Below are 15,394 nucleotides of genomic sequence, written 5' to 3' on the forward strand. Positions count from 1 at the left end.
GGTTGTGTTAAGTTTATGTTTAGCTTTTTAAGAAACTACCAAACTTTTCTAAGGTATCTGTACCATTTTACATTCCTGTTAGCAACGTATGAGAGTTTCAGTTTCTCTATATCCGCATCAACACTTGATACTATCTTCTTTACTACAGTCCTTCTAGTGGGTATTAATTATATCTTATTTTGGTTTTAATTTATATTCCCTAATGACTAATAACACTGAGCATCTTTTCATATACTTACTAGCCATTTATACAGCCTCTCAGGTGAATCTTTGCCCATTTTTATACTGAGCTGTCTGCTTACTGAGTTAAAGGGTTTCTTTACACATTCTGAAAACGTGTCAGTTACTTGATGTGAATGTATTTTCTCCCAGTATGTGGCTTGTCTTTTCAATTTTTCACTGTTATCTTTTGAAGTGCAAATGTTTTTAATTTTGATGAAGCCCACTTTATCATTTTTTTCTTTTATGGATCATATTTTGGTGTCACATATAATAATTCTTTTCCTAACGCAAGGTCATGAAGATTTTCTCCTATTTTTTCCCTATGATTTTATAGTTTCAGCTCCACATATAGATCTATGAGCTACTTTTGAGTTAATTTTTGCATATGATATGAATTAAGAGTCTTAGTTCATTTTGGTTTTAGCACGTGAATATTTTATTTTCCCAACACCATTTGTTGAAAAGACTATTTTTCACCAAATTATCTTGGCATTTTTATTGAAAAATCATAGGATGCAGAGGGACATGAGAGGGAGGTTCAGGATGAGGGTACACGTGTGCACCCATGGCTGATTCATGTAGATGTATGGCAAAAACCACCACAATATTGTAAAGTAATCATCCTCCAATTAAAATAAATAAAATTTTTAAAGAAGAATAAGAAAAAAGAATATTAGAAAATGAGTACAGTTAATGCAGGAAGCCTAACATCCAACTAGTAGGTGTTCCAGGAAAAAGAAATACATGGAAGAGAAGAAACTGTCAAATAAATAATACTTTAAAAACTTCCCAGGACTGAAATAAACACATTTACAGATCAAAAAAACAAAACAAAACAGTATACTACTCAGTTCCAGCCAAAGCCATGTATCATCATAACAGAACACCTTCTTGAAGTATGAGTATTTCAGTAAAAAATTATCATTATAAATTTTTATTAAGCATTTTAAGAGCTTTTAATTGACAGTATAGTATACAATTTATCATCTGCTATCAGCTGTTAGGTTATTTCTATAGTCTCTAGTCTGCACATACTCTGTACTAAATAAATACTCAATTCCAATTGAAAAAAAAAATTGTTTTGGATACTCTAGGTCCCTTGCCTTTTTTAAAAATTGATTTATTTAATTGGAAGCTAATTACTTTACAATATTGTAGTGGCTTTCCCCATACATCAACACAAATCAGCCACAGGTGTACAGGCGTCCCCCATCCTGAACCCCTCTCCCACCTCCCTCCCCATCCCATCCCTCAGGGTCATCCCAGTGCACCAGCCCTGAGCGCCCTGTCTCATGCATTGAATGTGGACTGGCGATCTATTTCACATATAGTAATATACATGTTTCAATGCTATTCTCTCAAATCATCTCACCCTCGCCTTCTCCCACAGAGCCCAAAAGTCTGTTCTTTATCTCTGTGTCTCTTTTGCTATCTCGCATATAGGGTCATTGTGACCATCTTTCTAAATTCCATACATATGTGTTAATATATTGTATTGGTGTTTTTCTTTCTGGCTTATTTCACTCTGTATAATAGGCTCCAGTTCATCCACCTCATTAGAACTGATTCAAATGCATTCTTTTTAATAGCTGAATAATATTCCATTGTGTATATGTACCACAACTTTCTTATCCATTCGTCTGTGGACAGACATCTAGGTTGCTTCTATGTCCTGGCTATTATAAACAGTGCTGCAATGAACATCGGGGTACACGGGTCTCTTTCAGTTTTGCTTTCCTCGGTGTGAATGCCCAGCAGTGGGATTGCTGGGTCATATGGCAGCCCTTCCCTTACCTTTTTAAAATACTCATTTCTGAAGTCAGCTAAACATTTCCCAATTTTGCTAATCTTTTCAAAGAACCAACCTGAGATTTAATTTGTCTCTTATTTTTATCTTCTAGCCAATGAAGATTTTCTCTTCACTGATTTTTGCTTGTTTTGGATTTATTTTGCTTTTTACAAAATGCTTTTTATCTTTCTAGTTTCCTCAATTACAAGGTGAGATTTTCATTTGAGACCATTATTTTCCTATAGAGATTTCTAAAGCCATACATTTTTCTCAAGAACTGATGTACGTGCATCCTGTAAATTTTGATATACTGTGAATCTGTTTTCATTCCATTAAAAACATTTTATGGCTTTTCTTGGGATTTCTTCTTTGACTCAGGCTATTTAAGAAGTGTGTTGTTTAATTTCCAAACATCTGTTATGGACTCACCAGATCTCTTTCTGTTGATGATTTCTAACAAAAAATTGTTACGGTCAGTGTATGCTACGTGATTTCAAGTCTTTCAAATACTGAAACTTGTTTTATGGCATAGCAAATGATCTATCACAGACAATATTCCGTGTGCATGTGATAAGAATGTATTCTACAATCATTGTTCTATACATGTCAGAGTTGTTTGATAGTGTTGTTCAAGTCTTCTCTATATCCTTGCTGATTTTCTATCAATTATCATGAATAGGGTATTGAAGCCTCCATTTATTATTGGAATATCTATTTTTCCTTCAAAATAGGACTTAGCTTCATATGTTTTGAAGGTGTTATTAGAACATATACATTTATAATTGTTATATCTTTCTTTGTTTTGATCCTCTCATCATTATAAAAAATCTTAGTCTCTGATAAGTCTCATCTTCACATCTATTTTATCTGATATTTAATTTGGTTAATTAAATAAATAAATTAATTTTTTATTTAATTAATAAATTAAAATAAATTTAATATTTATCTGGTTATTTAATAAAACCACTTCATCTCTCTTGTGGTCACTGTTTGCATCGTTTATCTTTTCCCACCCTTTTTCTTTCAACCTATTTGTGTTTATTAATTCAAGCATGCCTCTCATACACTGATAACTGGATCTTTTTTATCCAGTGAAGAATCTTTGTCTTTCGCTTCACGTGCTTCGAGGTTCACACTGAATGACACGGTGAGTTCCCATTTGCCATTTCGCTATGCCTTCTCCAGTTACTGCCTTTGCTATTCCTCTTTACTGCCTTGTTCTGTGCCAAACACTTTCTACTGTACTGTTTCAGTTCCTCTATTAACTTACTATTTTTTGAGTGGTTGCTATCAAGATTATAATATGCTTCTTAATTTATCACAGTCTATTTCAGATTAATGGCAATCCACTCCAGTACTATTGCCTGGAAAATCCCATGGACAGAGGAGCCTGGTAGGCTACAATCTATGGGGTCGCAAAGAGTCGGACACGACTGAGTGACTTCACTTTCACTTCACTTCAGATTAATACTTATTTACTTATTCCAGTGAAACGAAGAAATTTTGCTCCACGATGGTTCTATTCCTTCTGCCTTCTTTTGTCTTAAGTACTGCATTGTTGTTGCTGTTTAGTCGCTAGTCACGTGTGACTCTTTGGTGACCCCAAGGAGTACAGTCCACCAGGCTCCCCTGTCCATGGGATTTTCCAGGCAAGAATATTAAAATGGGTTGCCATTTCCTTTTCCAGGGGATCTTGCCAACCCCAGGACTGAACCCAAGTCTCCTGCATTGGTAGGCAGATTCTTCACCACTGAGCCACCAGAGAAGCCCTAAATACTGTATATTATATCCATATGTCATTAAATACTACATAGTCATTAAATACTATATATTACATGTGTTATAAACCAACCAGCATAGTGTTATAAATATTGCTTTGTTCAACCTTATGTTTTTTAAAAGAAGTTGAGCAGAGAAATGAGAAAAAAAAACATATTTAGTCTTCTCTATTAACTCATATTTATCTTTCTAACAGTCTTCATTTCTATGAATTCAAGTCACTATATGGTAACTTTCAGCCGAAGGACTTCCTGTGTTATTCCTCATAAGACAGGTTTGCTAGGAATGAATGCTCTGTCTTTACTTGGAAATTTATTTATTTCATTTTTATTTTTTGAAGGATAATTTTGCTGGATAAGGAATTCTTGGCTGAAAATTACTTCCTTTTAACACTTTAAATATGCCTTTCCACTAACTTGTCTTCCATTGTTTCTGATAAGAAGTTAGACATCAATGTTCCTTTGAATACAAGTTGTTCTTGGCTGCTTTCAAAATTTTCAAATTGTTTTTGTCTTTCAACAATTGAAAGATGAAATATCCCTATGTGGATCTCTCTGTATTTTCCAACTTAATGTCCACTAAGCTTCTTGAATGCATTGTAATGTTCTTCATCAAATTTGTGACGCTTTTAGCTATTATGTCTTAAACATTTTTTGCTGCCCTTTTCTCTATGTTCTCTCTTTCTGGAACTCCCATTATATGTATTTTGGTGTATTTAATATCATCTTACAGGTCTCCACATCCCTGTTCATTTTTCTTCAAACATTTTTAATCTGTTTTCAAATTGAATAATTACTATCATCCTGGTCTTCAAGTTCTTTGACTTTTCCTTCATCTATCTAAAATTTGCTGTTGAGATGCTCCAGGGAATTTTTTTCACCTATTTAAGTCTTCATTTCAATTATTGTACTTTTCAACTTGAGAATTTCTATTTGGCTCTTTTTTAAAAAAAATAAGATTTAAATATCATTGAGAATCTTTATTTATTGATTCATTATTGTCTTAATTTCCTTTAATTCTTTTTCAATTAATTATTTTTGGTTGTTCTGGGTCTTTGTTGCTGCATGCGGGCTCTCTAGCTGCAGCAAGCAGGGGCTACTCCCTTTGTCGTGGTACACAAGCTTCTCACTGCGGTGACTTCTCTTGTGGAGCACAGGTTCTAGGCGCACGGGCTTCAGTAGCTGCAGCACGCAGGCTCTAGACTGCAGGCTCGGTAGCTGTGGTGCACAAGCTTAGCTGCTCCATGGCATGTGGAATTTTTCCTGACCAGGAATCGAATCTGTGTCCCCAGCATTGGTAGGCAGATTCCTATCCACTGTAACACCAGGGAAGTCCTCCTTTAAGTTATTTATACACAGATTCCTTTAGTTCTTTGAATATAACTATAATAACTGCTTTGAAGTCTTCACTATATCCAAAATCTCGGGACACCCAAGAGCAACTTCTATTGACTGCTTTTTTTCTCTGCCTATTTTGTTTCTGTGAATATCTTACAACATTTTGCTGAAAATGAGACATCTTAGACAATATATTTTAGTGACTCGAGTCATTTTTTCCATGAAGATGGTTATCATTGCTGTTTATTCTTTGTTTGGTAACTTTTTTTCAGCTAGATTTGTAAATCTGCTTTCCCCCACCCCCACCTCCAACTATAATAAGCAGAGGTTGACAGACTTACTCTTTTTTTTTTTTTTTTTAGTTTTTTAACTTATTTATTTTTCAATTGAATGATAATTGCTTTACAAAATGTTTTTGTTTTCTGTCAAACATCAACATGAATCAGCCAAGTTTTATATTTTCATTTTTAAGCTTGGTTTCCTAAGGGTCACTCCTGTGCCTGCATAGCTTAGGGGCCAACCAGTGATTGAAAAGGGCTGCCAAGTCTGTCCAACTTTATAATTTCCTTTTTTGAGAAGAGAACTTTCCAACCTTCTCATATATGGCTAGTCATTCGCATCTGAGAATATCCCTAAAGCATATAATTTTGTTCTTCAGAATTTAGTCAACTGGAATAAAATATCTGGATGATTACATTAATGGTTCCACAACTGTAGGAAACCCCAATACTCAAATTAAACCTACACGTTTGTTTCTTCTTTTTCCTTTATTTCTATTTTTTTCTTTCATTCACTAATCATTAACTTAATTATTTATATAAAAATAGCAGTTGATTTCCTATTGGGTGCCAATCCAGTACTTTTCTAGGCCTTTTCAACATATATCACCAGCAGTAGCCTCACTCTTACACTGGCAACCCTATACTATAATTCAAATACATACTTCATCAAACTATAAATTACTACATGTCATGAGCTCTCAGTGCTACTCTATCAATAATAATAATACAAAATATTTATGTGACACTTACTGTGTACTAGGCATTATTCTAATTGCCTTGTATAAATTAGTTCATTGAACTCACAACAACTCTATGAATAGTTACTATAATTATCTCTGTTTTATAGATGAGAAGATAGAAACTTGTTTAAGGTCATATTAGGCAGTAGACAGCAAGGATACGATCTGAATTCAGGTACTAAGTCTCCAGAAGCCATGCTGTTAACCAGAGCATCACACTGCCTTATGAGTGTGTGATCTGCAAATGCCAAGAATCTATTACTTTACTTTGATATTACCAAATCCACTAGGGCAGTGAAGTATACATTTCAAAAGACTGCACTCTCAGTCTTTTCACTTGAAATTACTGTATCCAGCATTCAAAATGACTTTTTATTAAAGTGTACTGAGTACAAAGAATTTTTATATTAGAAGTTGCTAAGGTGTGTTAAGAGAAAAGCTGCTATTATAAAACAAACATCTAAGAATATTCTAACATAGCAAATCCATTTTCAGAATCAGACAATTCATATCTACTGATTGAGATGTGGAAGGCATCAAACATTTGAATATAAAACTAAAATACCACACATTGGTAAGAATTAACTATAACTATAGCATCTTTTTAATATTTTGGCAAATATGTAAACATGTAAGTTCTCTCTTTCTTGTTACAATTGGTTTTTCCACCCCCATTCTCTCCAAACCATGACCTCATTATGAAATTCCAATGAAAGTTCATATTTTGACTTTTATGAAAGTCAATTTACCTTAGTTCATGAACTCTTCATAAACTTGTAAGTATAAATCCATAGGCAAAAATATAACTGTTTCACCCATGACTGTCTTGCTTATTCTGCCATTTAAAATATTAATACTATCCCAGATCTTCTGAGAGATTTCACAAAGATTGTTCTGCTAAGAGAATGTGTTGACCAGTGGCAAAAACAAGACAGTCTCTGCCAACTTCCTTTCTCTTAAAGAACAGACAATAAAGCTGAGCAATGGAAGCACAGAAATTTGTTTCTCATATAATATCTTTCAACTGACAAAGCAATTGTGTCATAAAGAACTAAATGTACACTGTGAAGTACAAACATACATGCTCTGAGCATCTGTAAATTGTAAATATATATTTTGTAAATTGCATTCAAAATGTAACTTCGCTTACTTTAGCACCATTCACTTGGACTGGGATGACTAGACCATGGGTACAGGGAATTATGAACTCTAGAAGAAAGCAAGCAGCTAAAAAGACCAAAGAGAGGAAAATCTCCTCAAAGTGGAATAATTCTTTCCATATAAATTGTTTGATGATTTTTTAAAATAACCTCTATGAACTGTGAGGTAGTGGAAGAGGAAAGTCAAAATGACAGATTGCTAATCATGCCAAGAGACCTCTTTTCCCTTTCCTGACGATGTTTCCTTAACGTGAGTGGTAGTTTCCTTAGGCAGGCCAGGGACAGAATGCTGCTTTACTATATAAATATACTTATATACTTATATACTATAAGATATATATATATATATACTTATATACTATATAAGTATACTATATAAGATATGTACACATCTGTATAGGGGAACTTAACATATCTTAAGCTCAGACTCCTTACAATATAAATTCTGATAGACAGGAGCAGCAGACGTTTATTAATTAATGTGGGGAATTCTATTCTCAGTATTTGTCATGATGACTACTTCTTTAAGAAAGAGAAACAAACAAAAGCAGTTGCTGCTGCTGCTAAGTCGCTTCAGTCGTGTCCGACTCTGTGCGACCCCATAGACGGCAGCCCATCAGGCTCCCCCGTCCCTGGGATTCTCCAGGCAAGAACACTGGAGTGGGTTGCCGCTAGCCCTCCTTAAATTAACAGACAAAAAAAATACTTTGAATTTACCTTGAGGAGGTAAATAGAGGAGGAGTTGTCCTTTCTCTCCATTAGAATGAAATGCTTTATGAATCTTTACATTACCTCTTAATCCTTGTACAAAGTGCTCAGGGTACTCTCATCTCACTATTTTCAACCTAATTATGTTTCTTTGTATTTTACATACTCTGGACAAATGAATCTTCCTGAAGCACAACTCTGATCCTTTCACTCTTTGTGCACAAAAACTTCAAATCTCAATTTTTTACTGAATTAAATACTATCATTCTCTTTTGGTATTTATGATAAGAGAATCCCAGCTTCTCTTTCCACACTCATTTACTACTGTTACTCATCCCTATATTCTCCCTGTACTCTAGATAAACCAAACTTTTGATTTCCCAAATGAGTCTTTCTGACTCAGTCCTTGCCTTCATTCAAACTTTTCATCCCTCCTAGCTATTCCCCCACATCTAACCTTCCAATGCCAAAATTCTGGCTAAGGCTCCACAAAAATAACACTCAGTACACAAAACCTTCCCCAACACCACCACTGCATCAGTTATAACACCTCTTTATCCTGACCTGCCAAAGTATTTTTTAAACCGCTCTGATAGCCTTTACCAAATCCATCTGTGATATAGCTATTTGTGAGTCTCAGGTTTGCAGCTTATGACACCATGCCTTTATATATATTTGCTGAATGGAACCAAAATCACTGCCTAAGAAAATACTAGGTAAATCTTTTCTTAATATATTATCCCCTCCTCTTTTTTTTTCTCTCTCTTCTTTTTTTTTTTTTTTACAAATTTTGCTTTCCCTGATTTAAAAATAATTTGTGTTTCATTAAACAAAAATTTTGGTTCTTGATCTTTTTCAAATAAGTTTTCCATTGATATTTTCCCAAAAGTGTAAGGGATCACAGTTTTGACAATTCTTGCTGATCTGTGGTGAGTCTACCATAAAGCTAGACAAGCATTTTAAATGTAGGGAATCAATTTAAGGAGCTCACTAGAGTAAGCCTACCTCTGGTATACCAAACTTTAATTATCAATAGTCTCTTTTTTCAAAGCCACCAGAAATACACTAACTGACAGCAATATTCAAGTTCCATGACTGGATCTAAAGTGATTTAACTTGGCAAGATTTTCTACCATTTCTCTCCCAACCAGCCAATTCTTAAGCTGATATCAATATGAATTAAAGATTTAAAATAGCCATTTATGAAATGTCGAGACTAGCTCTAAGGAATAAACACTTCAATAACTTTAAAAAAAAAAAAGGAAAAAAGGAGCCATTCATATATGGTTACAAAATATAAAGCAGCTACAGACAGGCTTAAAAGCAATACTTAAATCTCACGTCTACACAGATATATGTGAAGTGAAGTGAAGTAGCTCAGCCGCGTCCGACTCTTTGCAATCCTGTGGACTGCAGCTTACCAGGCTCTTCCCTCCATGGGATTCTCCAGGCAAAAGTACTGGAGTGGGTTGCCATTTCCTTCTCCAGGGGATCTTCCCAACCCAGGGATTGAACCCAGGTCTCCCACATTGCGGGCAGATGCTTTAACCTCTGAGCCACCAGGGAAGCCCCCATACAGATATATGGAATTGACTAAACATTAGCCTGGACTTCAGAAATAAAAAAATAAATAAAATACAACTTTTAACTGTTCTGACATCACCAATACTTAGATTATAACAGAAGCCTAAAGATACACAGTACTAGTTCTGAACGTGTAATTACAATGGGTCCTTCTTGCCCAAAACTAATTTCTTTAAGGTTTTAGAGCTGTGGGCTCTGCCAATTTGCATGGTTGATATACTTGGCCAATAGGTCAATTAAATTACCTGTTGAATGAGTGAGCGAGCCTCTTCAGAGACACATTCTGGCATGTTCAAAGTGGTGTGAGTATTTATTCCTGCTGGATGGCACTCAACCAGAGTCTGAAACAATCAATCACATACACTTCTTATCCAAAATAACATCATATTCTGTTCCATCACAGGGTTTACAGACAGCAAATACAGACAGCTCAACAATCACCCTAGCCGCAGTGCCCTCTAAGCAGTCTAGGACAAAGGCTATGAGCCTAAAGAACTTCTAACTGGAAAAAAGGCAGTCATCATAATCACATCATAAGCTATGCCACTTGCCATTTTCCCTTAGATATAAAGAAAATGGTCCATAATAGAAAGATTCCATTACAGCCAAAACTTAAAACAGGACTCGGTATCTTGGAAATTTTTTAATGTTCTTAAAAACGTCCAAAGTCGAGAATTTGTTAATAATAATGTTTTATATATGTATAGCACCTTATGGCTCAAATGTATTAACATCTATAGGTGATTTGTATATTTCACAACAATGTTAGGAGCTCAGTATTAACTACATATTTAAGGTAGATGGCTGCTTACAAAGGTATGATTGTTCATTTCTTCTATTTTAGTCCCAGGAGGCAATTTGCACAATACTCTATTAGAATCTATTAACCTCAAATATCTTACTTAAACATTATTGATCAGAAAGAGTATGAATTCTGTACTTAAGACAGAACAGAATGGAAAAATTAAGTGTTGAGAAAAAAAATCATGCTACCTTTAATATCTACATTAATTTTCTAAAGTGATAATTCCCTCCTGATTTCAGACAGGTGTTTAAAACAGAGAATTCTAACAAATCCTTACACAACCCTTACAGGTTTAACTCTATTAAAACTGAATCGCAGAAAAGGAAGAGAAAGAATGTGTAGTCTTCTATCTCGCTATGTACTGACACTGTGACATAACAGAATTTTACTATCAATTTATTCAATGTAATACAATTCTGCTTTTTAAAACCTCTGGAATCTTGATAAATTTGCATTTTTCTGGTGTCCCATCCCTTTTGATATCAAGGTTTTCTTACTTAGTCCCCAACCTAAAAACTAAAGGCAAAGGCTAAATATTCTCAATTTGAAATCAAGGTAGCATCTGGATAAACTTATTAAACCTCCAGGTCACTGCTTACCTTGCCAGTGAGAAGTTCAAAGAGGACAGCACCCAAACTCCACCAATCACAGGCTTCAGTTTCTTCCGTGATTGCTCCAACCTCTAAACACACCAAAAAAGGTTGATATTAAAATTCCAAAGGTCAATTAAACTCTCAAAATTAACATGTATTAGCAAGGTGACCTTTTTAATGCTGAGAGAGCACATACTAAATACTACTGGGCTTTCAAAATTCCTGAAAGTTACTTATCCCTTTGGTCACCTACTGTGGTTGCATTTTTTTTTCCTATGCAGTCATATATTAAACTGAGACATTTGTTCTTTAGTTGATAGAGGGACACCTTCAAGATGCTATACTTAAAAGTTACATGAATCTACTAGATCAGCATTTTGCTTAATTTTTCAAATTTGAGAATATACAGTCAACTCTATCTCAGAGGTCATTTTTTGTTTTAGAAATAAAGACTCTAGGTTTCAGAAGGAACTTCGAAAATTATCTAAACCAGTATTAATTATCCTTTGAGTTACAGAAACCAGAAAGGTGAAATGTCTTGTCCAATGTCATACAGTAAATCAGCAGCAGAACTAAGACCCAGTTTATAGTATCACCCCTCTCCTATATAATCAACTGTTTTCAACTAAAGGAGCATGTGAAATGCAAACTTGTTATTCAGAAGCACAGACAGACACGGTGTCTTAAGCCACAACTGAAACTACTGGCTAAGGTAAAGGCTTTTAGAGTGTCTCCAAATTATAGTTTATCTGTGTTATCCCTCTCTCTCACCAGCACAAGTTCCTGAAATGTAATCGTTTTCAGGTGTAATCTTTCAGGTTTCTCCGTAAATCAGCAATAACTCCTCATTTCACCATTTTTGAGGTTTTTAGCTAACTCATGTTTTGATGTCTTCTTGTCCTTTCCTAATAAGATCCAACTAGTCCCTAAGCCTGAATATATCTGCCCTTTCATTTCCATTAGACTGATAAAACATGCTTGATTATTTGTCTGCAGGTAGCCCACAACTCACAATAATCATGTTGAAAAGGCTTTGTAAGTAGTTAGGTTGGAACTTGGACAATAATAATAAGTGGAAGAGGTGCTCAGGTGCCCAGTCTTTTAACAGATACTAAGTGAATCTACTATGTTGGAAAATCAAAAAGACTTGTAATACAGCTTGAGTTTTAAGTCTTAAAGGTCACAGGCATCAGAAAAAGAGCCATTTCTATGCAGAATACTGAAATTATTCCACTGCAGCAACCTTCTTCCGTATCCCTACCCCATTCTGGGTTGCTAAAGGCCCACGTTCAACTACGCCCTCCACACTAGCTCCCACGCAGTCTTTTCTCCCCCGGTGGTGCTACCCACCAAATGACAACCTCTATTCTCTAACTCAGCTGCTCTCAGCTAGGTGGTAGGAAGAAAACACAGATATTTAACCAACTCAAATTACTGTGTGAATGACCAAAAGTCTCCTAATCCCCTGAGAGCCCTTTGCATTCATGAAATAGCCAATTTGTTTGAAAAACTTAGAACTACCTTACTATCTGACAGCAAAGGGTCAGTTACACATATATTGGCACATCAATGGAACATTACTACGTAAGCATTTTAAATGATGTATTCACACAAGGTTGAAGTATGTAAGTAAATGTCTGGATATGTTAAATTTTAAAAAACAAGCTATAAAACAATAGAATCTTAATTTTAAAAATATGTTGTTTTTTTTTAAGAGACTGGAGCGAAAATACAACAAAATGTTTTAGTTTTTGCCTCTGGGATGGTGAGATCTTTATTTTCATTCTATACTTACTAACCTACATGAATATCTAAGTGGTATGATTTTAAACATATAGTGAAATGACATGAAAACTTCATTCAGGCTTGTTGGAGCAGGAAAGATGAAGCTATTATAGGTCAGTCCTCCCTAAGAATCTGTCTCCCTACAGTTTGCTCTACAATGTTACACTTGAACTTAGCCAAAAGACTGAGAAGCTATCCTCTACTTTAACGTGTTATATTATTTGAGACAGTAGAGGACTAGGAATCAAGAGTCCTGGCCTAAGAACCTTGAAGAATTCACTTGATCTCATCCTAACATGAGGATTAGATCTGAGGGCCCCTAGGTTAAATTTAGCTGTATAATCTACAATTCTGACATGGATTTCCTGAAGGAGATTTTCTTGAGGGACCATTCCTTGGGGGCTCTCATTCAAAGTACTTACACTACCCCTCCCAGATTCAAATACACTACCCCCACCGCCATTCCCAACATCCACACAGAGAGCCACCACCACCTTCAGAAGAGTGCTCTAGAAACTTTGGAAAGGATGTGTGTTCTTAGAAACGTTTGGCAAGTAGAAGAAACTTACCACAGCCCTGTCATCATATATAACCTTTTGCACATTTCCCTCTAGCCTACGGCAGGCAATGGATTGTATCACTTACCTATTCAAAATTCTAAAATGGCTTCTCTTTCTCACTAAACATTCAGTAACATTCAAATGTCTTGCTTAACCAGGCATGTATACATTCAGGTCTCCATAATGAGGTCTCAATGTATTTGATTCATTCAAACCAACACTTACAAGCAGTACAAACTAGGTCCCCTGCTAGGCCCTATTGCTCTGCAGAACTCTATGTACTTACTATGTTGCTAAATGATGTGAAGCTAAAGTCAGTTTCCCCCCTGGCAGGGTTAATGGATTTCTTTTTAAATATCTTGCTCAAGAATATGTTATGTCATTTTCTTTAATCATATAGCAAGTACTATATACTCCTTACTTTTATAAAGGTGTTATATGCTCACAACTCAAGACCCCAAGTTAATGACTAGCCATGTGTTTTGAATGTGGCACCTCCAAGTCTAACTTTCTGTTTATGAATGTTGCTAGTGGGCATGTATTGCAATAATGATAGTTGCAACAATAAAACAGTAGCTAACATCTGCTGACTGCTTACTATATGTAAGGAACCGTGTTTAACATTTTACACGAATTATTTAACATTTCCAAGCATCCTTATGGAGAAGTTCCTTGGGTAGAAAGACTTTGAAGGAGAAAGAATACTATATTTGTGTGTTCAGGGAAAGGGGGAACACCTGATCCCGTCAGCTCAGATTAAGTTGTGAAAATCAGACATGTGTTGTAGGGTCTAACAACATGCCCTGAGGAGCTCTAGACTAGAATCACACCCCAAGCCTCGCTCACAAAGGTTTCCTGTCACAACTGAGCGAAGGGTCACTGGGGTAAGTCTTGGCAAGGTAATCAATGGCTAATACAAGTTATAAAGGGACCTTTCAAATTCAGCTAAGGTCCAAAGTGCCATCACCCGTGCAGCCTAGACAATCAAACACTATGTGTTTGCCTGCTTCCCAGATCACTGCTAGGAAGGCGACTGGGGGTGAAACGTGTTACCACGTGTGTGGGGGGGGGGGGTAGGGGGGCTCCTTGATGCTACCATAAGCACAGTGCATCTTCCTGAGCATCAAAGATTTTTATGTGTGGGAGGGGGCAGGATGTTGTTTTATTATTAAAAGAAACACAGACCCATCATGGAACAGAATGTAATACTTGCATGGATCTGCAAGATAAAAAGACTTCAAAGCAACATCAGGATCATATGACTAGTCTCAGAGGTCCCCATTTCATACCTCCTCTACAGTCAGAAATACTTGGACAGAAAAGTTTGAGAGGCACTTCCGGAGACAGACAAGGTGCTATGTCTCTATTGGTTTTCTGCAACCTCGCTAAACTAAGGCGTCTAAGAACAAGGTTCACTGGTTTTTATGCTGCTTTGAAATCTCTCACAATTTTCTGCCCGAGTCCTTAATAGGTAGGTAACAACCAACATAGTGCTTCAAAACGAGCCTCAGTCTGAACGTGAGACAACAGAGCCAGTAGCCAGAGACCCAGACAGGCCCTAAAGCCAACGCACTTCCCATCTTCAGTGGGCTCACTGTACAGTCCAGGACGCGCTACACGGCACCTCGTGGGGCCGCTGGCGACACTCTAGCGCCATCAACCTTAGTCTACTTCATCTACTCCCCGTTTCTTCTCCCATCTTTCCTTGACCTTCCCCTCTTCCTTCTTCCACAAACAGCCTGCTTCTTTTCCCCTCCCCTAACTCTCGCTTTCCTCCCCTCACCCCTTGGCCACCACTGGTTAAGCGGGATTTCTAAAGCACTTGAGCCTAAAGGAACGACTGAACCCCATCTAAGAAACGTGCTCCTGAAAATCGGAGGCAACTAGGCTGAATTTCATCTTGAATCTGACTGGACTAACAAATAAAGACAGCAACTTTGGAAAGTTAACTTTTTTTCTCATGGAAACCTGGAAAAAGACACTAAACAATTTTAAATCCATCCCCTTAACAATGCAGCTTGAACTACTTCAAAATGAGTTTATATTAAGCA

The 15,394-nt window shown here is 36.2% G+C and overlaps 1 protein-coding gene across 7 annotated transcripts in view; it reads right to left on the bottom strand.

Moving 5' to 3' along the window:
- The window catches only part of RPS6KC1 (ribosomal protein S6 kinase C1), a 203,271-nt gene that overhangs the window by 2,939 nt on the left and 184,938 nt on the right, over positions 1 to 15,394 (bottom strand). For 5 of the 7 annotated variants that reach the window (XM_061383528.1, XM_061383526.1, XM_061383530.1 and 2 more), the window contains 3 exons: positions 11,005 to 11,087; positions 9,846 to 9,941; positions 4,755 to 5,105 (listed from right to left, as the gene is read on the bottom strand). In XM_061383528.1, coding sequence (XP_061239512.1) covers positions 4,965 to 5,105; positions 9,846 to 9,941; positions 11,005 to 11,087 — 320 coding nt within the window. In that variant the 3' untranslated portion in view covers positions 4,755 to 4,964. Of the gene's footprint in view, positions 1 to 4,754; positions 5,106 to 9,845; positions 9,942 to 11,004; positions 11,088 to 15,394 lie in introns of those variants that run through there. The other 2 variants (XM_061383527.1, XM_061383529.1) reach the window with 1 other exon arrangement.

Source organism: Bos javanicus, chromosome 16 (assembly GCF_032452875.1).
Source record: "Bos javanicus breed banteng chromosome 16, ARS-OSU_banteng_1.0, whole genome shotgun sequence".
In the NCBI taxonomy this organism is placed as follows: domain Eukaryota; kingdom Metazoa; phylum Chordata; class Mammalia; order Artiodactyla; family Bovidae; genus Bos; species Bos javanicus.